This window comes from Cygnus olor, chromosome 2, assembly GCF_009769625.2.
Source record: "Cygnus olor isolate bCygOlo1 chromosome 2, bCygOlo1.pri.v2, whole genome shotgun sequence".
NCBI lineage: Eukaryota > Metazoa > Chordata > Aves > Anseriformes > Anatidae > Cygnus > Cygnus olor.
In genome coordinates this window covers 67,263,765-67,290,546 of record NC_049170.1, presented here as the reverse complement: position 1 = coordinate 67,290,546, position 26,782 = coordinate 67,263,765, and the positions used below count along the sequence as shown (strand labels likewise).

The 26,782-nt window shown below is 41.4% G+C and overlaps 1 protein-coding gene across 5 annotated transcripts in view; it reads left to right on the top strand.

Annotated features, from left to right (window-relative positions):
- The window catches only part of STAC (SH3 and cysteine rich domain), a 95,405-nt gene extending 70,903 nt beyond the window's left edge, over positions 1-24,502 (top strand). For 4 of the 5 annotated variants that reach the window (XM_040548584.1, XM_040548581.1, XM_040548585.1 and 1 more), the window contains 6 exons: positions 1,096-1,168; positions 5,355-5,419; positions 6,407-6,495; positions 9,990-10,041; positions 10,171-10,308; positions 22,248-24,502. In XM_040548584.1, the coding sequence (XP_040404518.1) occupies positions 1,096-1,168; positions 5,355-5,419; positions 6,407-6,495; positions 9,990-10,041; positions 10,171-10,308; positions 22,248-22,346 (516 nt within the window). In that variant the 3' untranslated portion in view covers positions 22,347-24,502. Of the gene's footprint in view, positions 1-1,095; positions 1,169-5,354; positions 5,420-6,406; positions 6,496-9,989; positions 10,042-10,170; positions 10,309-15,303; positions 16,095-22,247 lie in introns of those variants that run through there. The other variant, XM_040548583.1, reaches the window with a different exon arrangement.
- Positions 24,503-26,782: the final 2,280 nt, after the last annotated feature.

Below are 26,782 nucleotides of genomic sequence, written 5' to 3'. Positions count from 1 at the left end.
TAATGTTTCTCATTTGGCTTTTCTTCCTGAAATTCAGGCAAAGGTCTACAAATCACTGGATAGAGTTGTGTATACAGTGTAATTCTAGAGTGTCATAGAATAATTAAGTTAAATCCTTCCATGTGTCTTAAAATCCTGTTTACAAGAAATAAATAAAGCTTAGGAGCATATAAGGACTTGCAGTTTTTCGTACTGGAAATACTCTCTCATTCTTCAGTGTAAAGTTTTGTTTGTTTGTTTGTATAGTTATAAAAGATGTTTTACCCAAAAGAAGTCATGGGGGTAGAGTTCAGAAACTGAAGATCCGTAAGGTCAGATTTGGAGAGTTGTTTGGAGTAGCTCGTGGTTCCTCTCAGGCTATACATGGAGAAGCCAAGGCTTGGGATTTTGTCATCCCATATTTCCCTATATCCTAGAACAATGGGTCCCTAATAGCAATTAACATTAAGATTGTACACATCAGAAATCATAGTAATTCTAACAACAATATTTGGGTTTAATTTGTCTCTAACTATACCAATCAGATGACTATATAAAAAGAAATTGAGGGCAGATATTTCAAAACTGACTTCACCAACTCCAGCACACTCCAGCTCCTTCTTTCAAAGCATGTTAACAGAATTAAAATCACAGTTATGCTACAGTTATTTTACTGAAAAAAATATTTAAGGTTAATAATTTGATAGTCAATAGTTTCAATTAACGGTCAGTTTCTTCTGTAGACAGCTTTTTAGAAAACCTGCATCATCTACAAATTCTACAAAATCCCTTCTATTATATAAAGACAACTACATTTTTTAACGTATAGTCTTTTTTTCCTTAACTTTCACTTCACTTTTCACTGCAAAAGTTTTTTACTCCAGGCTGGAAATCTGTTCTGGAGTTCTTTCTGGGCTTTTACTGCTCCCTGTGGAGTAGGGTATTTGTTGTGTACCACCAGATAAAATGTTTTCTGCAATCCCATCAGGCTGGCTTGCTCTGCTCTGATAGCACCCAAATGCTGCATTCCCCAAAGGCTCATGTGTGGTCCTATTTCACCTTGTCACTTGCTTTTTCTGGCTTTTCCCATCTCATTTGCTCTTTCTGTCCCTGCAGACAGCTGACCTGGCAGAAGTTCCTGAGGAAGCTGACAGCAGCCTTGACATAACCAGGAAACGCAGCAACAGTGGTGAGTGCTGCCAGGCCAGGATCATAGAATCATAGAATATCCCGAGTTGGAAGGGACCCATAAGGATCATCAAGTCCAACTCCTGGATAGCATCTTCAGATGTATTGGCCTTATGCTAGGCATGTGTGCAACCTATTTTGGATGTTTTTTTAATAGAATGTCTATGTTTCAGCAGTATTCTGGTTTTAGAAGGGGGAGGTGGGTGGCACGAGTAGTTGGTGAAAGAATTTCAGTGATTTTTTTTTGAATGTCAGATGAGACCCAAGCCATTGGTTTTCTTAATTTGTTGTGTCCTGACATGGGACAAGGTTCAGGCCCATTCCCTATCTCCTGTGCTTCATGAACATTGCTGTAATCACTTTAAAAGCTTCAGTTCCACATTGGTAAAGGGGAACAAAAATAAACCTTATTTTTTTCTTTTTCTATATGTCTAACTTGTCTACGTATCTCTATATACCATAATCTTATTGGGATAGGAAATGAATCATATAACATCCATATGTCTGTAAAATATCTATCACAATGAATCCTGATTATAATTGCAGCTTCTCAGTACAACTACAGTATGTGCCTCAGTAATATTAGTAGCCAATTCCTTTGTCTACTTTGCGGCGTGAGAGTAATGTTTTTACAGTGTTGGTGTGATGGGATTTTTAAGTCCAGAGTTAGGGGTGAGATCTCAGCCACTGCAGGATGGTGTTCGTGACCCTCTTCTTGAATGGTGAGGTGCATGGTGAGGGAAGCAATAAGTACAAACACGTTTGAAGCACTTCTAGCAAATCTTTTCTAATAGCACAAGGAGTCTACTTTGCTGAATCTCACATGAGATATACGCTACAAAAATAAATCACAGTGAGCATAGGTTTCTTCTGTTAGACCCCCCATGATCCTTACGTACAGCTGGTAATATATGTAGGTGAAATGCCAGCTTTAGCTGTCTATTCCCCCTTTATGCTACCGTCTCCTCATTCCTTTCCTTTCCACATGGTGCCATCACTTCTCCTCACTGTGTTCAGTCATTCCCTTCCTTTCATTTTGTAAACATCCCATCTACATTATCTTTTCTCTTCTGACAATTTATTTAGCTTTTCCATCTCGCAAGTGTAAGTTGTCCTGACCTGGTTAAAGATAAAGAATTCATACTGCTTCACACTTTGTAATCCTGCCCACCTGAGATTAATTTGGCCCTGTCTTAGTTTCCAGATAACTTTTTTTCATTGTTGAACAGGAGTTTCATTTCTGAAATCCAAAGATACTTTTTACTGTGAGATCTGCCTTCGTTGAATGCACTAAGAGGCATTCAAGGAACTTACTCAAAGAGGTTAGTTTAAAAACCAAGCATGTGTCAAACCTCCAAATAACTTCCATGGCACATTAACAATTCCTTTGATCACTACTGGCTTTTTTACAGTCCATCCTTCAGAGGCTTAGGGTATAAATTATGCATAAGTCACTCCAAAAATTTCCCCTTGGTAGATTTTTAATAAACTGCCCACACTATTTGCACAAACTATGGAAATGGTAAAATCCTTTTCAGACTGTCAAAATTCCTCTTTTTTCTTGTTTGCTTTTTTTTTTTTTTTCCAAGTGCCTCCTAGTAATATCCAGAGACCATGAGCTAAACAGAGATTAAAAATTTAACAAAGTAAATTCAGAATATTGCTACAGGGTGATTCACCACTCCTTTTTCCTCAGTTGTCCACTGCCTCTTTAGCAGGCGGTTCCACAGTAATGCCTTGATGAATCAGGTCCATTCCACTTCTTTTCTTTCCAAAAAAAAAAAAAAAAAGCTGACTTCTGGAAATAAGATTTTAGGAATATGCACATTTGAGCCTCTTTGTTTAATGGGAACAATGGGAACAGCAAACAGCAGAAAGGACTCAGCACATGGATGGCAATGTAATCAATCCTATAGACATATGACAGTAACTTCAAGGGAAGATGGTGTCTTTCAGGCCCTGGCACACGAACTATATAGCAAAGCTACCTAGTTTAGAACTGTAAGATAGCATACTTAATTTCCAGCCCTTCAGCCTCCTCTAAGCCAGTTACACTCCATCGTTACTGTGAATTACCATCTGTAACAGAAGTCCCACAGGCCAAAATGTACTTTAAATGGTATGTATGAGCCTGTTATCAACAGGGATTTCAGGAAATATGGGACTTCTTCCTGGCAAAGCCAGGTTTGGTGGGCACTTCTGTGCATACACAAGGATATGGTCCATGACCCCTCCCCACCACCTGGGTCAGCACCACAGCTCACAAGACATGTTAGTAACCAGGCTTTATTTTCTGTCACTGAGCAGAAATTACCCTGAGCATGCTGCTCTGCTGCAGTACTTCCACTTCCCCTGGTGAAAGACTTTCTGCAAGTCCAAAGTGCTCCTGGTTACTCAACTCATTTACCAGGACTTGTTCAATTTGCTTCCCTATTTCCTTTTCCTCTACCAAAACAAAAATAATAAAAAATAATAATAATAATAATTAAAAGAAAGGCTTAGAAATTTGAGTAGGATTTAAACACCGCTAGAGCACTTTATACCCCTTTGTACACATGCCAGGTACCTGTATACCTCTCTGTTAGAAGATTTTGCAAAGTGTTTTTTTTTTTTCTTAAGGTTTCCCCTTCTGGTGCTGGTGACAGTGTGCAGGGTCAGTGTCCCTCTGTGACAAGACCTGGTGAAGTGAGCAGTGAGGCCTCCAGGTCAGCCACAGTCACACCACCTGGAGACAGCGTAAGGCATTTTTGGGGTTAAAAGCTGTAGGTGTCAGCTCACATGCAGCCTTCACATTCACAGTTTGGACTTTATGACTTCAAAATTGTCTTACATTTTATAGGAGTATATGTGCTTTTGTGTGTATGAAGTCTTTTTGTATGAAGTCTTTCTCATGCATGCTGTCTGCCATTTTATCTATCTTTCCCCTTTTACAGGACCACTGCATTTTTTCAAGATCTAAATACAACTGTCTATTCTAAAGGATCCTTACTATTTAACTCCTAAAACTTCTTCAAAGACTCTTTACCTGGTCATTGGCAATCTAGAATAGCCACAGTAATACATTTTCATGGCAGAAAGTTGAGCAAGAGGAGGAGCAGATGGGGAAGAAAGTTTAACCATTTATTGGTTCCCTGGCCACTTCTTTTCTCTGAACACATGAAGCAGTATCACAATGAAACAAAAAGAAAATAAACTCAAGCAATAAGCCTGCTCCTTATTACTGTTTCTGAAATTTGCAAAATGTTGTTAGAGACTACAAAATACAGCTTCTGCTTGAAACACCTGCAGGTGTAAATGGTGGGAGGAGAAGCTGATGGTTCTAGCTGCTCAAAGACTCCAGCTATTAAGATCATATTCAGACTTTATCCAGAAGCAGAAAACACCAAGTGATTTTTCGAATGTGAAGGGGGATTCAGTGAATGTAATAAAGCCACTGTGGTGTTTCCAGGGACATAAGTGAAGACAGGCATCTGTCAGCTCACAAAGCAATTACGAATACAGCATAACTGATCAGTATCATGTACTGTTAGATGCTGCCTCTGTGCCCTATTCCATAAGTTTCTGATTTAGTAACTTAGAAGCAAATTTCCAAACATACAGGCCTGTGTCTCATATAACCCATCTCGACTTAAAGGCATTTCAAGTAGCCCTATGAAATCAGAAGGAGAGGCAGCATATCTAGTGTCCCCAGGCAGGGTCTACTGGAGAGAAAGGGCAATGGCTCCCAAACATTCAGGGACAGAGGGTCCAGAAGCAGGGTTGGCTACAAACTTCCCTCAGTATCACTCATGTGTGGTCATCAGGTTTTGCAGTTGCTTTTAAATGGAAATCCTGCTGGTCCTAAACATGAAAATGCAGCATTGAGTATGAAGAAAAGGCTGCAGGGCTTTAAGTAGCAATGCAACCGGGGGACTTAGGTTCTATGCTGTACCTATGCATATTCATCTGATAAAAATGGCTTATTTATTATGATTGTAAATTGTTCAGGACAGAGATTGTTTCCAGCCATGAGCCAAGGTTAGTGGGATACCTGGTTTTGTTGGGGGTATAAAAAGGTTCAGAGGAGAGCACAGGGGATCAAAGAAAGTAAGGGGGGGAAAGGAAGAGTTTAACAAAATTAAGCTGGTTCTGATGAGGTCAAGAGCCTTAACCTATTCCTAAAATGTCATGTGTTTGCTTTATTTCAGTGTTTACATATTCTGAAAATGGCACAGAACACTTTGGAGAAGAACCAAAAAATATACATTCCCTGGTATGGGCATTTTTTTCTGAGAATGCAATGGGAATGGGAAGACATATATAAAGCTTATTTTTACAGACAGCTGTGAATTTACCTTCGGCTGTGGAATTGTAGTGCGACTGCTGGGGCACTATTATTGGGAAGCGTCGGTATCTGACTATCACATAATTATACCATTTCTGCACCACTGACCACAGTTGGAAGCAGTATACTGGATTGGATGCCTCTTTGGTTGACCCATTATGGAGCCTTTTGTGTTCTTTCTTCTGTTTATTACAAATTGACATTGTGAACACAAAAAATCCACTGTGGAGGCCATGTCATTACAACAGAACTGCAGTAACATAAAAATCACAGGCCTGACACAATCTGAAAAATTACCTGGGGTTTGTTTTAGGTGCTTTTTATTTTGCTCCAGATTTCCAGTGGAGAAGAGGAGGTGAGAGAGTCTTCTCCATGGGAAGCTCAGTGCAAACAGCTTTCTGTTTAAGAAAGTGATTTTCCCTCTGTGCTCATTGGAGCTATGCATTGCACAGCTCTAGCTCATCCATAATGAGGACTGTATAATAGACACATCATATAATGCCAGTAATATATTACTGGACTTGCAACATTCATACTTTAACAGAGAGCAAAAGACAGACTCATTTTTAAGAGCTTGCCCAAAAGACCAACTTGTGCAGATTTCTGCTTGTCTCCTCTGGAAGCCTGAAATTGGATTTTGGTGTTCAAAGAATCTTGTGTCACATACATGAAGACATTTACTGCCTTAGTGGCTCACAGTGTTTCTGGGTGACAGTCCTCCAAGATGTGAAAGCAATGAGATTCTGGCTCATCTCTTGGAAGACCAGGCTCTGGTTCCTCACTGTGACAAAGTCAACCAAATTCCTGAGTTTTCCTACACGTCAATAAGCACCAGATATCGGTACATGTTACACCTCATTTCTAACTCTGTGAAGGACAGATATTTACATTTTCTCTTTATCTTTTTTCTTAAAGGGACCATTTTATAAAAGCACGCTACAAATGAACACTTATGTTGCCTTGTACAAATTTGTACCACAAGAAAATGAAGACTTAGAGATCAGGTAAAGTCCCAAAATGTTTATTAGTTGATTTGACCCAAGCAAACTGAGGCTCATATGGCTACATATGACTTAGGGAGGTGATATGGGAGAGAGGGTATTTGGAAGAAGGGAGAATTTATTCTGACATTTGTTCTAGACATTTTTTTAATATAGGTATCCACTCATAGAAACCACTCATAGTCTCATAGAAACAAAACTGGCGACCAGTTTTTTGGCAAGGACACAACAGATAAAATGTTTCAAGGACACCTACATCACTTCAGGAGGAAGATGACTTTCAGCTAGAAAGCATTCAGTTTTTAGTTGCCTTTTTTTTTTTTTTTCCAAACAGAAGTTTTCAGCTAGGAATTCCTCACCAGCTCTCAGCACCCCTGTGTTCAGCTAATGCTGAACATTTTAATAGTCCTGTTTAATTTTCCCTCATATTCAAATTATATCTGAGAAAAAAAAAGAAAAAGAAAAAAAAAGAAACGAAACGAAACGAAACGAAAAGAAAAGAAAAGAAAAGAAAAGAAAAGAAAAGAAAAGAAAAGAAAAGAAAAAAAGAATGATGTCCAGCTGCTGGATGGCAGTGTTTTCACCAGAAAGATGCATTCTAAGCTTTGCAAAATAACCTTGTTAATTATCATTTTTAACACTTCCTGCCTCAATTCTGCATCAGTTGCTAGCACTGCAAGGTCTAATCCAAACCCACTGAAGTGTAAGGGCATCTTTCCTTTGGGTACAATTAGCTTGACTCATGCTCCTCACATTTTGCAGGACCTTGCTAGAGCTGTTGACTTTAAATGTGTCAACTCTCTTCAAGGCATCCCCCGCATGAAAATAATCATGCACATGCCACAGAATGTAGGGAATTGCTAGAGAAATGTCCCTGTTGTCAGCACCTCCTTCACAGAGAGCCTTTTTGGTGTTCCCAGCTGCAGCTTCTCATTGCTCTGGAAAGAATGGGTGGGATGTAAGGCAGAAATAACAAGCTTCCCTATTAGTCTGCTTTGTTAGCATTTCTTTAGGCATGACAATTCTTCCACTGAGACACCAGTCACAATTTGGACTTGTGTCACTTGGCTACAGCAATGTTGTTTGTTCCATGGCCATAAATTAGTAATGGATGGATTAACACTATTACATACACGTTGCCAATAGCCAATAGCACCAAAATGCTGTTTGGTGGCTGCAAAGCCAGGCAGGATTCAGGTTGTTTGAATGACTTTTCATTTAACATAGTTGAGTTAACCCACATGTTCAGCATAGCAGCATTGTTAAGACTGACATGCCCTGTCCTGGGACCCCGAGTCAGGGACCAGTTGAACACTGATCCTGCCTAACAGAATGACAGGAACTAGCAGGGGAAGGAGCTGAGCTGGGATGAAGAGTTAGGGGAGATTTCTGGAAATCTGAGCTCATGTCAGAGGGGATGCAATGGGTGGCAGACTGCTGCAGCTGAGAGGTGCCAGCCCTGATGACATCAGTAATTAGTATTTGACACAGCTGTGATTTCTTTTTCAACAGCAGGAGCAGCCAGCATGGTTTTCCAAAACTGTCGCATAAGCAAAATGGGATATCCCAATAATAATCTTATTCTAAGAGAGAGCCTTATTTTACAATGCCTAGAGCAAGTCCTGGAGACATGCACCCCTGTGTTTCAGACTCTGAAGTGATGAGCACCTATCTTGGCACCTACTGAAATCTAGAGCACTGATGTTGAGCAGACAACTTGTCCAGGGCTGTGAAGAAGGATAAGGCCAGAGAGACATTTCAACCAGCAGTAATCACCAAGCAGGTTGCCTCTTTTCAGGCACTTAGCAGCCTAAGTCTAGGCAGTAAAAGTAATATAGATTCACCTGGTACTTCTATTTGTGAATCCTTCGGGGAGATTAGATACATCTGTTAGTCCTGTACTAAAATAATCAGAAAGTAAACTTTGCAGGTCTTGCATGTAAAATCTCAGTGCTCAGACCACTGACATGGAAAACTTTAGGTTTAGTTGCCCTCTGCCTGAAATGTTTTTTTTTGTTTGTTTGTTTGTTTGTTTTTCTCATTTTTTCTTGTATCCACAAGGTTGGAAGGTGTTTGGAGGATGGAGTTCCCTAAATCCTTCTTTCTGAAAATGTTCCCCGTTGCAGTGTAAGGGCACCAGTGACATTACAGCCTATTTGCTTTGAAGTGACAAGTTGGGCTCATTCAAAACCTAAGTATTTTATATTAAATGTTGACTGGAATAAAGGACTTGGATGTCCTTTACCATGGAAGAAATCTTTTACCACAGGGGTACCAAGTCATGCTTTTTCTCTAGCTTCCTTTCTCACTGCAGTAACATTTAATTATTCCAAACACAGTGGAACAGCTTCCTGAGGAAGGATTGAGGAAAATCCCACCCTCTTGCCCTATTGATTAACACCTTTCTTTGAAACCAGAACATTCTGGTTCAGATCCCACAGTGTTAGAGGAAAGACTAAATGCCTGTTTTGCCATTCATAAGCAGCAGTGATAACTGTTGGGCAAGTAGACCAGAGGTCCACTGCTACCCCCACCTCCAGCTGGAGAAGACCGTATCTTCTATGTGTACTCTGTGAGAGCCCATTAAATTGAACCCTCTGTTCATCACTTACTTCAGATGTGATGCAAGCTCTTTTGCTGATACCTCAGTGACACAATAATCCTAACACGGTGTGCAAGGAAAGCTGAATAATTAGGGGTCAACCATTAATTTTTTTAAGATCAAAGAGATACCTCTTATCAAGCAGACAGATTTCTGAGGTTAATCCATTTGCAAATGGGCTGCCACTTATTTTCTACAACACAGCACTATTATAATTACATAATAACATTGATGAAGTGCTACCAGTGGGGGGAAGGAGGTCTAATGACTGTTCAACTACCTGGAAAAAATCAGCTCAGTACATTTCACTATTAGCGTTTCCAGCCAAATTATTCTCCTAGCTCTGCTTTGGAACTAGTCAGCTGGATGCTGATACTTAGCAATTACAACCCTGCACCATGCATTATAAAGGTAAATATGTCCCATTCAAATCAAAAAGACATTCCTGGGCAGAATTATATTTCCTGCTGACTAATTGCCTTTGTCAGTTAAATAGAACTATTCTCCTGCTGCCTTCCTTCTGCAATCACAGCTTGAAAACACAGATGATAAAGTAGTGTGTCCCAACAGTGGAAAATGTCTTGAAGTAACAAGACAATGCCTGTAACAAATAGAGACTGTATTTTAAACAGTTTATTATTAAACAGGAAACAAAAATTCCAGTTCACAGAAGATGTTGTCTCCCAGTAAAGATCTAGCCTCAGCATACAGACTCTTTTCCTACATTACTGAGTCTGATTTAAGAAAACCTTGCTGCCTCATTGAGTCTACCTGCAGTAAATGCTCAGATAAAATGACCAAGGAAGGACCGCCTTCCTATTAGAAGCTAATTGTGGAAGCTGATGCAGCATAGCTATTGAGTTATCTTAATCCACTTTCCCTCTTCTAATTACAGGCCAGGGGATATGATCACTCTTCTGGAAGACTCCAATGAAGACTGGTGGAAGGTATGCGCTAATTATTTTGTATCTATCTATCTTGTTTCCAGAGGGAAAAAAATGTTATTTTCAATGCTGAACTTGTATTAAAGCTCCAAGTGTTAATAAGGTTCTTCTGTCAATATGTTTTCTCTACAGGGCAAAATTGATGACAGAACTGGATTTTTTCCTGCTAACTTTGTTCAGAGAGTGCAACACGATGAGAAGATTTACAGGTGTATCAGGACATTCATTGGCTGCAAGGAGCAGGGACAGATAACTCTGAAAGAGAACCAGGTAACTGCATGGGGATCCCCTGGGCTGGATCCCCACGAGACTTGAGCATCCAGCAGTCTGATGTGACTGGAGGGAAAGCTGTCTAAACTGAGCACAAGCAGATACTGTTCATTGCAATTTAACTACATATTCAAGATTTTTTATTGATGTGGTAATAGTCTAGCAACCAGCTAAGAGCAGCATTGGCCTTGTGTGAACACATACTCCCTGCCTATTGTGGCCTAAATTTTCAGTCTCACAGATGTTCATAAAGATGCTTTACATGTCACTCACCTGCTGACCTCAGAAGAACAGCTTGAAAACACAGAGTCTTAGAAATAGACCTTGAGGGCCTGACAAATGGTCTGCTTTTCTCCACACAATTAGAGCTAATCTAATAAAATACATTAGCTCCCTCCCCAGACTTTACTTTACCTAAATATTTAGCACAGTGTATTGTTTCAGCTTCAGCAGGAGCAGAGTTAAGACAGCACTGAACAAACTTCTGAATCTTAAATGTACCCCTTACTCACTGGTTACAAAATATCCCTAATCATTAATTGCTTGTGATGCCACTTACACATCCTCTCTACAAGTCGTAATTTATTCTAAACTACAAGTGTTGCTCTGAATTATAGTACACCACAAACAGAGAAGATTTGCAGGGTCCATTCATCCTGCTGAATTTTCAGCAGCTTCTTCTACTTTGTGCTGTTTCGGTGGGCTCACAACATAAAAGCTATGGCCACCATTTTGTTGTGTGCCTTTGATCTGATTCTAAGTACATTTTTAAAGACAATTTTTACTGGACTTTTAATACATCCAGGTGTCAAGTCTAGTGATGCTGCAATAAATGCTTGCTGGGGTAAAGTGAGAGAAGAATATAGCTCAAAATCTGTAGTAAGGGACAGTCAAGTTTGGGGCATAAGCTCATGTAAATGGGAGGACCGCTGACTAACAGCCATGTACAGCCTAGGTTCTACAACACCTGGATGAAACAGGAAGCTAGATTTTTCTCACTGTGTCTTGTCAAGTCCAGCTTTCTTCCACTTCATTAGGCATTTCCTTTCCTCAGGTAATTTATGTCACATTACCAGGAGGTGGTTGCCTTACGGTGCCTGGAAAGCCACTGATTTTAATATAAGTAGGGCAAAAACCAGAGTGGACGCCAGAACCATAATTTTTTTCATGCAGAACCTCTGTAATGTTTCACTACAGGGGTAGATAAGGTTAACTTGTACTTTTGCAGCTGCCTTGTGGCATAGCAAAACGTACAAGTGCTAACAGTCATTGGGTGTATGCAGCTTTTAAAGGAAGGCATAGCAATACAGTAACCAGAATATATTTTAACTGCTCCTGTGCACTTATTACATTGGGCAGCCCTGAAGTTGCTAGAAAGAGATAAGGTGCCTAATTTTCTTTCTCTCTTTTTTTAACCCAGCTCTTCTTCTGATTGTTTATATATACACACGCAGAGGGAAAATTATTACCAAAGCAGAACTGTAGGTTTGGCACCCTTTGTGCTCTAGTATAAACCAAGCACAAAGGCAAAGCTTGGGGAAATGAGAGTGTGGAATTGGTGTGCCAGCATGAGAGAATGGTCACAGTCTGAGTCCTTCCTCTTCAGTGGGCCTACCATATTCTCTCCATCAGTGTGTCTGCAGAGCAGACAGCAAGGGCACGGTTTCTCACCTCATTTCTCACAAGACCACAGTTTTTAAGTGGGAAGGTCTGGCAGCTGCATCTGAACACAAGGGCTTCAGATTGTCCCTAGTTCTTAATAGGTTTACAAAGGAGCTCACAATCTTGAGTCAATTATTGTCTGTGGTAGGGCAGGAGGTAAAAAGGGGATGAATCCATCCTGTCTGTCTACTCCCTCCTTTTTTTGGCAAACTTATTTAACCCCATCTATCTCAAATCCATAAAAATGCTGAGGGTGAAAGTGAGTGCTAACATGTTCTTGCTCCACATGGGTGAGGCTTCAGAGGAAGAAAAGGAAATAGATGTTTGGTGTAAAACAGGGGACAACGATCAGGCTGCACCAGCATTTGAGTGCAGGGCACTGAGAGAAAAGGAGTGGAGCCAACAAAGCCTGCTCCATCCTCACACAAATTATGCAAAGAGGGGACACTGAAGGAGCTTCAAAGACATTTTGAGTAATTTCTAAGTGGTATGAGTTCCAGACAGTCATTTGCCTCCCCCTGTAGCTCCATGAAGGGATTGGGCTCCATAGTAGTCCCCAGTGGGAGCTGGCAGCCTGCACAGGACCAGCGTGCAGCTGCAGCGTGGAGGCAGGAGCACAAGGACTCCACGACCCAGCCTGCAGGACATGTGCCTGTCTCAGAGATCACTTCCTTAATGGCACAATTAGTTGTCTTTTTTTTTTTTTTTTTTTTTTTAGCAGAACAACTTTTCCTTTGCTGTGGAAAAATAATTCTTGTGGGAAAAAAAAAAAAGACATTTTAATTTTTACTGGGAATTTTGTACTTTAAAAATTTGTTATATTTCCAAAGACAATTTTCCTTCCTTCTTTCTTCAGACACTTCTCTTATTTTCTGTCCTTTACTTTCCCATCGTTTATTTCTCCTGCTAGGAGAGGTGAACAGCATGGAATGCATAGAAAGTTTAAAAAAAATCATCTGAGTAGGACTTCTGGAAAAAAAAATCACTTTTTTTTTTTTTAATTCCATTTCCATTTGGGAAATATCTGTGGGATATAAGCAGGCTTTTTAGCTTTCTCTGGGCACAGTGTCCAGAGCCCCATGAGCACAATATATGTACTATGTGCAAAGCACTGGCTTGTTTCAGATGAGCAAGAAGGAGAGATCATTCATTGCTACCAATTCCTGTCAAGTCTCACTTAAGCTAGAAAAACTCATTAACTCATCTAATAAATTCCCGTAACTATTCTTATGGCAGACCACCTTCATTTTATTGTTTTAATTCACTGGGTAAAATTCTGCAGGGCTTTTAGAGGGGGCCAGAGCCATTCATACAATGAAGGCAGGGAAGATATACCAACAGGAAAAAACATTCAGTGACAGTAATATGAATTTTCAGTATATTGCTTGATAACATCCATGGTTTATACTGCAATTCTCTATCTCCTCTGTACCTTACATGAATATTCTCAGATTGAGAGTCTAGACTTATAAAGCAAAAGGCAAAAAATGATGGGTATTTTTTACACAAAGGAATATAAGCACATTAACAATGCCTAAAAAAAGCCATTTCAGGCAAGCAGAGCCATTTTCAAAGTTTGAAACACAGTGGGTGAGGCTTTCTCTGGAATCATTTGACATTTTCAGGTCCTGTGAAGAACATGTTGGGTTTCAGCTTCATGCGGACCTTTCTGGCAAAGCCAGTACTCAGGTAGAGCAGCACTAAGCGAAAAACAAAACAGCACATTTGCACATCTTGTGCAATATGCATGGTTTAGCCTTCACAAAGGATTCCTTGAAAATTTCATTATGGAATATGGAACTCAGCCTGGGGAATAAGAAGTGTACTGCTTCAGAGACACCAGCATCTTGGAGTTTAGGGTTCACTGGCAGACTTGTGGTTCCTGAAACCAATGCAGGAGGTGACTGGGCACCACTGGGCTCAATCAGAAATCTACAAGAGAGAGGCAGACTTAGCCCCTGATATCAATAAAGCAGGATTCTTAACAGGGAAAACAAAACCGGCCATTTTATGTTTTTTTGTTTGTTTGTTTTTTATGTTTTTAAGCTGTCCCACACACAATACTGTCTTCATAGTTTCCAGCTGTGATTGCAGCTTCACTTGGATATATAAAGTTTTCTCCAGCCTGTAGCTTTTGCTCTAGTCTACCTGAATTCATAACCTCATATTATACAAATGTTTCTTTGCATACCTACAGGCTCTGTTTTGACCTCTTTTCACAAAAAAAAAAAAAAAAAAAAGTTGCCATTTTGAAAAGTTATATCCAATATATCATCAGGGTTTGGAAAAGCATCTCTCTTAAAATGCTTCTAAGATTTTTGGTCATTCTTATTTTTAAAGAAGTCATAATAGTCTATTGTCTAAATGTCTGTTTTCACTCCTCTTCTAACATCCTATTTAAATAAAGGAAATAAACTCTTAAAAACAAAAACAAAAACAAAAAAACTACTCACACCCTTCATTGGCAGCTCTTCTGATGTTTACAGGTTCACAAATATAAACCACTTTAGGGATTAGCTCTTTGTGATTAAATAACACAATTGATCTTAAATTGCACAAGTGCTCTTGTGCAACAGAAATAACCCCAAACCACGACATTTGTAACAAGATTGCCAATTAGAAACTGCCTTATCCAAATGTGGACTGTGAGTTTACGTAAAGGTCAGTGCAACTTTTTGCAATGGATGTAGTTTTTAAATATTACTGACATAAACTAGCCCCACTGCAGAAAGCATCTCCCAGTCAGGTTCTGCAGTGACTGCAAACAGTCCTCTGCTGTTGTGATGGTCATAGCGTCTAAACCAGAGCTGTCAGCCTTGCTGTCCCTGAGGCACCCCCCAACACCTGGTCACCCAAATTTCAAAAGGCATAACTTTTAGGTACATGTACATAAGCAGCTATGTGTACGTCTGATCCAGCCACCCGAGGAGAGCCTGGGAATGGACTTAAACACAGGCACAGGCTCCCAACCTTGAGGCTGGGCTCAACAGGGCAGGATTGCAGCCTAGGGGATCCAACAGGCTCAGGTCTTCTTCTGATTAGTCAGGGTGCTTTTTTGGTATCTGGTTTTTCACTTCACTGCCTGGGAATTACTTTAGGTCCCCACACTGTACATCCTGAAGTACTCTAAAAGGAGCTGAATTTCTAAAAGCATGACTCAGCTGCCTTTGAAAATCAGCTGCACTGCTGACACAAACCCAGCTCAGAAAGTGAAGCTGCAGTTATTCTTGTGCTCCCCTGCAATAGATGCTGCTCTTGAGAGCTAGGCTTGAAGGAAAAGGGGTCTTTTTTTCCAGCTTTTTGATTTGCACTGATGCCAGTCTTTCTCAACAGGGACATTCATTCAGAGACACTGAGTGGCACACAAATTCTGCAAGGACCTACAACCCGAACACAGCCCATTATGCATCCACGTCAACTTTAAAACCCTAAATAAGTGCCATATGTAAAACATGCTGGTGTTCTTGGTCCAAAAGCTAGTGAAGCTGCTGATATAAAACCTGTCATTATCATTTGCACTATGCAAAAATGGGCATGAAACCTGAATTACTTATCATTTCCATCCACAGAGCTCACTTAGACAAGTACTTCAGTGCACAGACAGCAGCAGATGTAGAAATTCATGGTGTCCCTGTCATTCCTAGAGACAAACAGAAGACCTCTTGACCTGGTGTACTGGGTCTGGCTGGGATATTAACTTTCCCCGCAGCAGCCCATACAGTGCTGTGCTCTGCACTTATAGCTAGAACATAAGTGGTATGACACCAGTGTTGTGTCTGCTGCTGAGCAGTGCTGGCACAGCATTAGGACCTCTCTAACCCTCCTAGGAGGTGGGCAAAAAAGTGAGAAAGGAACATCACCAGGGCAGCTGACCTAAACCAACCAAAGGGATATTCCATACCATATGATGTCACACTCAGCAATAAAAGGTAGGAAAAGGAAGAAGAGGGGAGGGATGAGCTCTTGTTGTGAAAACGTCTGTCTTCCCAAACACCGGCTACGTGTGTTGAGGCCCTGCTTCAAGGACGTGGTCAAGCATCGTTCATTTGTGGGAAGCAGAGAATAATTTCTTTCCTCTGCACATCCACACAGCCTTTACTTGTTTGTTTTGTTTTGTTTTTTCCCTTTCCCCCTCCCTTTTCCCCTTTCCCTTTTTTCCCTTTAGTTAAGTTGTTTAATTAATAATAATCTTTCCTTAATAATTATTTTTTCCCTTTAATTAAATTATCCTTATCTCAACCCATTAGTTGTTCTTTCCTTTACTTCTTCCCCTCCTCTTCTAAGGAGGGGGAGTGAGAGCGCAGTTGTGGTGGAGTTCAGCTGCCTAGCTTGGTAAAACCACCACAGTCCTTGTTGGCACCCAACGTGGGGCTCTAAGGGTTGAGATAACAATAGAATTGATTAAAACTCTTACAACTAACACACTTACTTGCTAGTCGCCGTGTTCAGTGTCCTGTTAATATTTGCTTGTTTGATCATGTGTCATGTAGTCTGTGTCATGTTCCCCTTTCTCCTCTATATCCGATCTGAGAGCGTGCTACAGTCTGTGTTCTTTTTTTTTTTAATTCGCTGTGCTGCCAAGCACTGGCCTTGAGTTTAATCTGGCATTCAGGCTCTGCACTGTTACCATTTGGGTCTCATGGAAACTATCTTTTAGAGAATATTCAGAATTACACTGCCTTCCTTTCCTCATCTGGAAGTCAGTTTATGAATAATATCAGGAATGGTACCTCCTCCTTCTTTCACAGTGGGCTAATTACAACAGTTTTGAGTATTTTGAATATCCATGTGTAACCCATATATTGCTATTTCTAATTCTGACTTATTGGTTTCCTCTTCTCTGTAAGATTAATCAACTGTTTAGAAAGCTTACCCGGGAATTTGTCCCAAAACAGTTGGGTGGCAAGGTGTGTGGGAGGATATAGACACCTGTCACGGGTGTCTCCTCCAATAGTTTTGAACTTCACCCCAGAACAAGTGCAAAATCCTAAAAACCTGATAGAATGTTTGAGAGTCGTATGCCCTGACCCTGACAACGCCAGAGAACGACAGCTTGCAGCACTGTGCTGGGTCCTGGCTTACGCCTATCAAACACTATTTAACGCTGCCCAGCACCCTCAAGGGAGGGAGGAGGTCTCTGAATCTGATGACCAGATAACACAAGCTGTGGCTGACCCAGAGGACCAACCGACTATGGTATCAGTTGTCCCCATAGTCAAGTCAAAACAATGGAAACGGAAGTCAGCTCATTTAGTAAGGGAAGAAGCCTCTTCTAAGAAGGAGGGAGAAGGGGAAAAGGCAGGCACCTCTAAAGCGGAGCCATCACAAAAAACAGCAGGAAGAAGAGATGGAAATCATAAAGGAAACAGAAACCACCCGATCCCTATCCCTCAGTGAGTTGCGAGAAGTACGAAAGGATTATGGTCAGCACCCAGGTGAACACATCCTCACCTGGCTGCTTCGATGCTGGGACACTAGGGCCAATAGCCAACAATTAGAAGGCAATGAAGCCAAGCAGCTGGGGTCCCTCTCTAGAGAAATGGTAATTGACAAAGGAACTGGGAGAGAGACACAGGTTCTCAGCCTCTGGAGGCGACTCCTGGCAGGTGTGAAAGAAAGGTATCCCCACAAGGAAGATATTGTATATCAAATAGGCAAGTGGACCACTATGGATAAAGGTCTCCGGCATCTGTGGGAATTAGCTGTGCTGGAGATGGTTTATAGTGATTTGGACAATGCCCAGATACCTAAGGATCCCGATGAAGTCCAGTGCACAGCATCCATGTGGCATAAATTTGTGCGGAGTGCACCATCATCACATGCCAGTACGCTGGCAGTATTTAATTGGGATGAGGGGATGGGACCAACAGTGTATACTCTGTCCTGCCAGCTTCAAAAACATGAGGACAATCTCTCTGTTCCACTATGGGCATGTGCCTCAGCTGTGGAGAAACTCTCCCAAAGGCTTGACCATCTCATAGAACGAGCATATCCCTCCTCATCCAGACAGAGTGATATTTCAGCCACTAAGAATCAGTATTTTCCTGCTTGAGGGAGAGAGTACCCAAGATGCACACCACATGATACCTTGTGGTTTTATCTGCATGACCACGGGGAAGATATGAGGAAGTGGGAAGGTGAACCTACTTCAACCCTAGCTGCTCGAGTACGTGAACTGCAAGGAAATACAGCAGCAAGAAGAGGGTCTCCTAAGAAAAATGCTGCTCCATTTTCTGTTGGGCAGTACTCCAGAGGCAGTAGAAGGGCTGATGCTATTCTTGACCCTGATGAAGGGACCTCTGCTTCTCATTTGCAAGAATTAAGTGGCAGACAGTCCAACCAGGACTAGAGGGGCCCTGCCTCTGGCCAGGTAGAGGAGAGGGATAACCAGATGTATTGGACTGTGTGGATCTGATGGCCTGGCACATTGGAACCACAAGAATACAAAGCTCTAGTGGACACTGGCGCACAATGTACCTTAATGCCATCAGGCTACCAAGGGACAGACCTCATCTGTATCTCTGGAGTGACAGGAGGATCCCAACAACTAACTGTATTGGAAGCTGAAGTGCGTCTAACTGGGAATGAGTGGCAAAAGCATCCCATTGTGACTGGCCCAGAGGCTCCATGCATCCTTGGCATAGACTACCTCAAGAGAAGGTACTTCAAGGATCCAAAAGGGTACTGGTGAGCTTTTGGCACAGCTGCTTTGAGCACAGAGGAGATTAGGCAGCTGTCCACCCTGCCTGGGCTTTCAGAAGACCCTTCCATTGTAGGACTGCTGAAGGTTGAAGAACAGCAGGTACCAATCACTACCACAACAGTATACCAATGGCAATATCGCACCAACCAAGACTCCTTGATCCCCATCCATGAGTTGGTTCATCGACTGGAGAGCCAAGGAGTGATCAGCAAGACTCGCTCACCCTTTAATAGTCCTATATGGCCAGTGCGAAAGTCTAATGGAGAGTGGAGGCGAACAGTGGACTATCGCGGCCTGAACGAAGTCATGCCACCACTGAGTGCTGCAGTGCCGGACATGCTAGAACTTCAGTACGAACTAGAGTCAAAGGCAGCCAAGTGGTACACCACAACTGATACTGCTAATGCATTTTTCTCCATCCCTTTGGCAGCAGCATGCAGACCTTTGTAGTTTGCTTTCACTTGGAGGGGCATCCAGTACACCTGGAATCGACTGCCCCAGGGGTGAAAACACAGCCCTACCATTTGCCATGGACTGATCCAGTCTGCACTGGAACAAGGGGGAGCTCCTGAACACCTGCAGTACATTGATGACATCCTCGTGTGGGGCACCACAGCAGAAGAAGTTTTTGAGAAAAGGAATAAAGTAATCCAAATTCTCCTGAAAGCTATTTTTGCCATTAAACAGAGTAAGGTCAAGGGAGCTGCACAGGAAATCCAGTTCTTGGGGGTAAAATGGCAGGATGGACGTCGCCATATTCCGATGGATGTGATCAACAAAACAACGGCAATGTCTCTGCCAACTAGCAAAAAGAAACGCAAGCTTTCCTAGGCCTTGTGGGATTCTGGAGAATGCATGTTCCAGGCTATAGTCAGCTTGTGAGTCCTCTATATCGAGTGACTCAGAAGAGAAACTATTTCGAGTGGGGCCCCGAGCAACAACAGGCCTTTGAACAAATGAAACAAGAAATAGCTCATGCAGTAGCCCTTGGGCCTGTCCGTACTGGACCAGCTGTGCAAAACATACTTTACACTGCAGCTGGGGAGCATGGCCTCACCTGGAGCCCCTGGCAGAAAACCCCAGAAGAAACTCGAGGTTGACCTCTGGGTTTCTGGAGCCAGGGCTATCAAGGATCAGAAGCCAATTACACCCCAACTGAAAAAGAGATACTAATGGCATATGAGGGTGTTCGAGCTGCTTCAGAAGTTGTGGGTAGAGAAGCACAGTTCCTCTTGGCACCACGGCTACCTGTGTTACATTGGATGTTCAAAGGGAAAATTCCCACTACACACCATGCGACTGACGGTACGTGGAGTAAGTGGATAGCATTAATTACACAGCGGGCTCAAATGGGAAAACCTAACCACCCAGGAATCCTGGAAGAGATCATGGACTGGCGAGAAGGCAGAGATTTCGGAGTGCCGACAGAAGAGGTAACCCGTGCTGAAGAGGCACCACCATATAATGAGTTGCCAGAAGACAGAAAGTAGTATGTGTTGTTCACTGACGGATCCTGCTGTGTGGTAGGGAGCTATCAGAAATGGAAAGCTGCAGGCTCCAGAACAGCCCTCAAAACTGTGCTGTCCTCATAACCAAATTCCTAGATCATCAGAACCAGCCTGTGGCTGACATACAGGTTAAACAGATGGGAGAGAGAAGAAAAGCAAAAGACAGCTGCAGAAAACTAGAGTGAATTCGAAGTTACTCTTGGACAAAGAGAATTTGCCACTTGAGCTCAAATTCAAAGCACAGGACTTAGAAGAACAGGAAATTATAAATGACTGAACAGCTTGAAGGATTGTTTCCTGATTGCTTGTGGGCAATTGCTTGTGAGCCCTCATCTTGTGAGCCCTCATTGCTTGTGAGCCCTCATCTGCTCAGGGCTGACTGATGGATAAAAAATCCTGAGGGCAGATGTTGACAAGTTCAGCCAACAGTCAGGATCTGAGCAATTGTTTGTTTTGTTTTCTTTGTGTGTTTTTTGTTTCTTTCTTTCTTTTTCAGAAACAGAAAAATAGATGAAAGAATGGGAAGTAACTTTATAATGCTAGATCCCAGTTAAGTTATTTCTGAATATATCTTACTTTATCTCTTTCAACCAAAGTGGTTTTTGGATTCTCTGCTGTGCTCAGTCATTCTTATAGTCTGGTGGGTTTTTTTTTGTAGGCTTCTTCTGTTGTCATTGAAGTTTCCACAGTCTTTCTCAGAGGCACAGACCAGTCATTCTGCCCCAGGGATGCAATTCAGTTAGAATTACATAGGTAGCTTAAGTAAGAATATTAAAGAGTACATTTGCTTTCCAAACCCATGTTTGTAGCTACAGAAATGCACCTGACCATTTCCAAATACTGGAGGTGGCAAATATGAAGCAACTTCAGCTCCATCATAAGACCACTCATTTCTCACTGGCAGCATTAGTATTCCTAGTAAATTTTATATGTGTGACAAAAGGAAGACAATCCAGCCCAGAATTCAGATGTGGTATTGAAGTATCACCATGCAATCTGTAACAGTCATGCTGAAATTAATTTAGCCAGGAACATTTTAGAGCCATTTTTGTTCATTTCATACTCTCTGAATTATTATAATTAAACACTGTAAATAGCTATCAGACAGAGCATTTGTGATTGTTAGTCCAGACAGAATGCTTAAAAGACATGGCATCATGAGAAATTAGTTAGTTGGTTTCAATAGCAAAATCAGTTTTCTGTCTATTTTTAACCATAATTGATTAATAGGAAATACATACTTCTTTGGAACAGAAGTTTGAAAACAATTCCTAATTCTGTGTGCCTCAATGCTCATGTGCTCAGTACCTCTGCTTTCAAATAGCTCAGATGTTATCAAACGTGCCCCAGGATAAGCACTAAAATGGAAATATCTGAGTTCACAAAGGTCTTTAGGAAATGCAAATCTTTACCTTGATATCGTATTTGTACTATTGTAAAGACCATATGGTTTCCACCGTAATTGCCTCCATTAGGAGCATGTGTTGTACAAACACACTTGCAGAGCTGTATTCAGATCACATACTTTGGTATCCAAAACAGACACAGACACCTGTTGGTGAGAGAGACGAGTAAATAACATACACTGCCCATCTGAGAAGTGCCTGGGCTCTTTAAACATGCCAAAAAGAATATGCCTGCATTCAGATCAGCTACTATGTGTGACCCACCTTGGCATCATGATTATTTTCCACACCAACTGTTGAGGGAGCCAGGTAGCCTGTGGTCTGAATTACCCACACTTCTCATATACAGACAAGTAAATCATGGTAGTTAGAGTAGGTTGAAGTCATAATTCAAGCTTCAAGATCTTTGATCTGCTACAAGGTTGTTAATGATTTTGATGTCTCTCATGCATATGTGGCACTTCAGGGAGGCAGGGGGAGAGGTAATGTTCTGAATACAAGTTCAAGTTTCTTGTCAAAGCAGTGAGAATTAAACAAAAGATTCTTATGCTTACAGAAGTAACTAGCAGAGTGTCTAACCCACCTGATAAATAGTGTGTAATAATTTGTCTTTTGATCATGGCAAAGAGTTTTTTGGTTTTGTACCTTCTTTGCATTCAGATTTGCGTGACTTCAGAAAAGGAACGCGACGGCTTTATCAAAGTATACAGTGGGAAGAAGAAAGGTTTTGTCCCCATAGACATCTTAGAAAACATCTGATTTCAGCACCCCACTTTGCCCTTTGTTGGCAATGCCTGTCTGCCTCATCTCACACTGTGTCAACCCAGATGGGCTATCTTGCAGATGTTCAGGGAAACTGTGAGAAAACTGCAACTACAAGAAGAAAAAGATTGCCACAAGAAGAAAAAGACTGCCACAGCAACACTAAGAAATAAGAAAAGTGAAATGATCAGAAGAAAATATAGTCAGAAAACAGCAGGAAAATTAGAGGTCCTTGGAAACTAACAGAAATAAGGTACGAAAAAGAAGTCTGGGCTGATTTCTAGTGCAAGATGGCTATTACGACCCTGATGGAGAAAGACAGCTGTTCTGAACAACTAAACTCACGTCCTGTTCTTGTGTCATAGGTAACTGTTGGGCAGCTTTCCTTTTTGAGGTGTGTATTTGGGGGGAGGGGAGAAAATACCATTCAAACTGTCCTCATACTTCAGTCCAATGCTTGTAGTAAAGTGTGGCTGTGGTTCTACAGTTCTGTCTCCAGCATCAACCGATCAGTTTAAGCATTTAATCCTGATTTTTAGTCTCATAACAAAGCAGTTTGGAGTCACCATGTGAACGTCAGTCCAAGAAATGCACTGTGCCCTGGAGGTCGTCAGCTTTCTCTTTCTGTGCCATCTTACCACACGAAACAGTAGCGACCCTTGTGTGTCCTTTGTTTTCTCTGTATACAAACAAAATCTCTCAGCCTGCATCAGGTGTGATGGCTGCTCTCATAGCTCACAACAATAGCTGGTCCTCCAATTCAGAAGCCTGCTTGGAAGCATCTCTCTGTGTTTCCTGAACCTTTATCTGGTGAGGCAGAAAATGGGAAAAAATGCTGGGAGAGAGACACAGACTTGAAATGAATATTTTTCTGTGTTTATTGCACTTAAAAGATTTTATATATTAATCCTATTTGTAAAAAATCAGGCAGCTAACTAACCCTGGAAGACTGAAAATGGTAGGAAAGGACAGACTGCACATAGAAGTGAAGTCTGTAATTACCAAAATCCAGAACTTGTGACAGAAAGGCACAAAGTGTCTTAGCATTTTGTTCACCCACCAAAGCCATCTTTTTCATTTGCTAAAACAGAAGTTTTGCAGATTCAGCAGTAAATACACTAACATAAATTCCACCTTGGCATAAACCACCAGGAGCCTCCCATAAATCCTTTCAATCCCAGTGAGACAGTGCAGCCAGGTCTGGTCTGCTGCGTAAGCCTCCACCTTCAAATATGTTTTGGGCATATGAACATTTTGGTACCCAGAGGGCAGCCCATGGGACCCATGGATCTTGACCAAATTACACAGGTCAGCCGGTGCCAATCCTGTTGTAGATCAGGGGCCTTATGATCTTTCAAGACAGGGAACCTAATTTCCAAGTATTTGATTGGATGTAATTGCACCAAATACATTTAAACTACCTAGCATGTATTATGACATTGAGATTAAATCCTATCCCAAAGCTCTCTGCTGAATTCATGCCTTATTTGACCAGTTTGAGATTGAATGCCAGTCTTTAACACCACTGTAATTGGCCCCTAATGGATGCCCTAAATGCCAATACTGCAGAAAGAAATCCAGATGCTGCTAGGTTTGTAAAAGCCTTTTTGCAAAGTTGACACAATTTCTAAAAAGATGCTGTCAGTCTGCTTCCAGTTTGAATCTGTGTTGCACAGCCCAAGTGTCATAGTGTGGTTGCCCTAGTTGAACAGCTGATCTTACGCAAAGCCTTAAGAAATCCAGCGCAATGCTACACATGACCAGAAGCTCACATGGTAGATCAAGCTGCCCACTCAGAGACACGTTTTGCAGCTCTTACGTATTACTTAATTGCAGAGGAAGGAGTTGCAGGGCTGTTGACTGCTGAAACTTCGTCCTTTGTAGTGCAAATGGTCTACACCGATAATTCATGTCCTTCTGGCTGATCAAAAGTATCTGATTTCATATCATCCTCTATGAGAATATCAGCAATTTATAAATGGCTTTTCTTCAGTGCAAACAATGAATGTTTGCTCAGCTCATTTTCCGAAGTAACAGTAAACTCAATGGGAGGACAGAGGATTCTGATAAGCCTTAAAGATCAAGAGGAAAGCAGTAGAGACGTTAATCCACTCTGCTTTATAAGATTTTATATATATATATATATATATATATTCACCAGTTCAAAGAAAAAGCTCAAGTGTTTGTTAGAATTGAAATATTTGCTATTTTTGATCAGGCCTGTAAAGTAGGCAAAGGAAATCTGTATTAACATATATATGTGCTATTGTTTACATGATTGCATCATACTGTGATTCCCTATTTGAGTCTTCTATGATTTCAATTTATCCCTACAATGTGCATCATACTATTCTAAGAATGATATGAATATTACCTACAACTCACAATGGCCTTTAATTAATGTCAGTTTGATTCCTTTTGATACTGAGCAATAAGTAATAAAGTGATTGAGTAAAACAAAGCAAACCTTATGTGGACTGTACTACATCTGAGCAAGTATTGATTCTGAACCAAAGCTTTCATGGTTATCTTTTTCTTTGTATATTTTGTTTTGCCTTTTTACTGAGTTTTTGTTGCTGTTTCATATGGAGACATAATTTATGCCTAATTTAGCAAGAAACACATATATGAGTCTTACTTTAAGCATGTGATTCATTGGCTATTTGCATGCTTAAAGTTGAAGCACTTTGCTGAATTAAAGGCATTTTCCTCAAGTTAATTTTGGATGCCTTACTCTGAATCCAGATGAGTATCCCATTATTTTTTTCCTACCATATGCAGTTTGCAATAGATACTGAATTAGCAAGCACTTAAAAGTCAGACAGAAGATGGAATGGAATTTATCTGACATTTGCTCAGAAAATTTGAACTTTCGGAGATGAATGCTGTTCACATTTACTTTAATATTCTGCTTAATAAAAAATACACAATGGTTGGAAGGAGAATAGAAGTGTATGTTTCTTGGTTTCTTTGCATCAACCTCTATCATTTTCAGTTAGCCACCTTCAAGAGCATTTAGTAAAATCAATAGCAACAGACATTACTGAGCATTGCCATTTAAAACTACAGCTCTTGCATTTGCCATATTTAGCAAACCATTCCTAAAGTATTTCTTCTGTAAAGTATGTAGTATGTATAGACTGCATACATAAAGTTTTGTCTTGAAGCCAGCCTAAATTTTGTTTCTGGCAGATCAGAACATATTTTAAGCCATTCCACATCTCATCACAGCATAAAACTGGCTACAGAATATTTTCAAAGTGCTAGGGAGACTTGACCAACATGAGTTGAGCATGAGCTGCCTGAGCCATGATTTACTCCCACCCATAAACAACACAGTATCTATCTCAGTGTATTATCATCTTGCTCTACACCCAACCACTTTGACTCGGTGACTTACTTCAGCAACAGATGCTGCAGTACATGCTTAGCTGCAGACTCATTGCACTGGTGAACAAGACACTTACTTATTCCTACAAACACTGTGTGCCTTTAGCATTGCTTACAGGCCTTTTTGCTGTAATTATTGGTTGAGGTTCAATTAACTAAGTATAGCACCGAGTGCCATTATAGACTGAGGAGCCTACACAAGAATCATGGAGTCACAGAATCACAAAATGATTTGGGTTGAAAGTGACCTTAAAGACCATCTAAATCCAACCCTCTGCCAAACCAGGTTGCCCAAAGCTCCATCCATCCTGGCCTTGAACACCAAAAGGGATGGGGCATCCACAGCTTCTCTGGGCAACCTGCACCAATGCCTCACAACCCTCTGAGTAAAGAATTCATTCCTAATATCTTATCTAAATCTACACTTTTTAGCTTAAAGCCATTACTCTTTATTCTATTACTATACTCCCTGACAAAGAGTCCCTCCCCAGCTGTCCTGTAGCCCCCTTTAGGTTCTCGAAGGCTGCTATAACGTCTCCCCAGAGCCTTCTCCAGGCTGAAAAACCCCAACTCCCTCAGCTTGTCTTCACAGGAGAGGTGTTCCAGTCCTCTGATCATCCTAGTGGACTCCCCTGGGTTCACTCTAATACATCAATGTCCTTCTTTTGCTGGAGGCCCCAGACCTGAATACAGTGCTCCAGGTGGGGTCTCACAAGAGCAAAGCAGAGGGGGACAATCACCTCCCTCACCCTGCTGGCCATGCTTCTTTTGATGCAGCCCAGGATACAGTTGGCTTTCTGGGCTGCAAGCACACATTGCCCACTCATGTTGAGATTCTTATCAACTGTTCTCCCCATCCACCCTGTGATTGTGCTTGGGATTGCCTTGGCCCAGATGCAGGACTTTGCACTTGGCCTTGCTGAATTTCATGATGTTCGCACAGGCCCAACTCTCAAGCCTATTAAGGTCCCTCTTTTCCCTCCAGCATGCCAACCACACCACACAGCTTGGTGTCATTGGCAAATCTGCTGCGGGTGCACTCG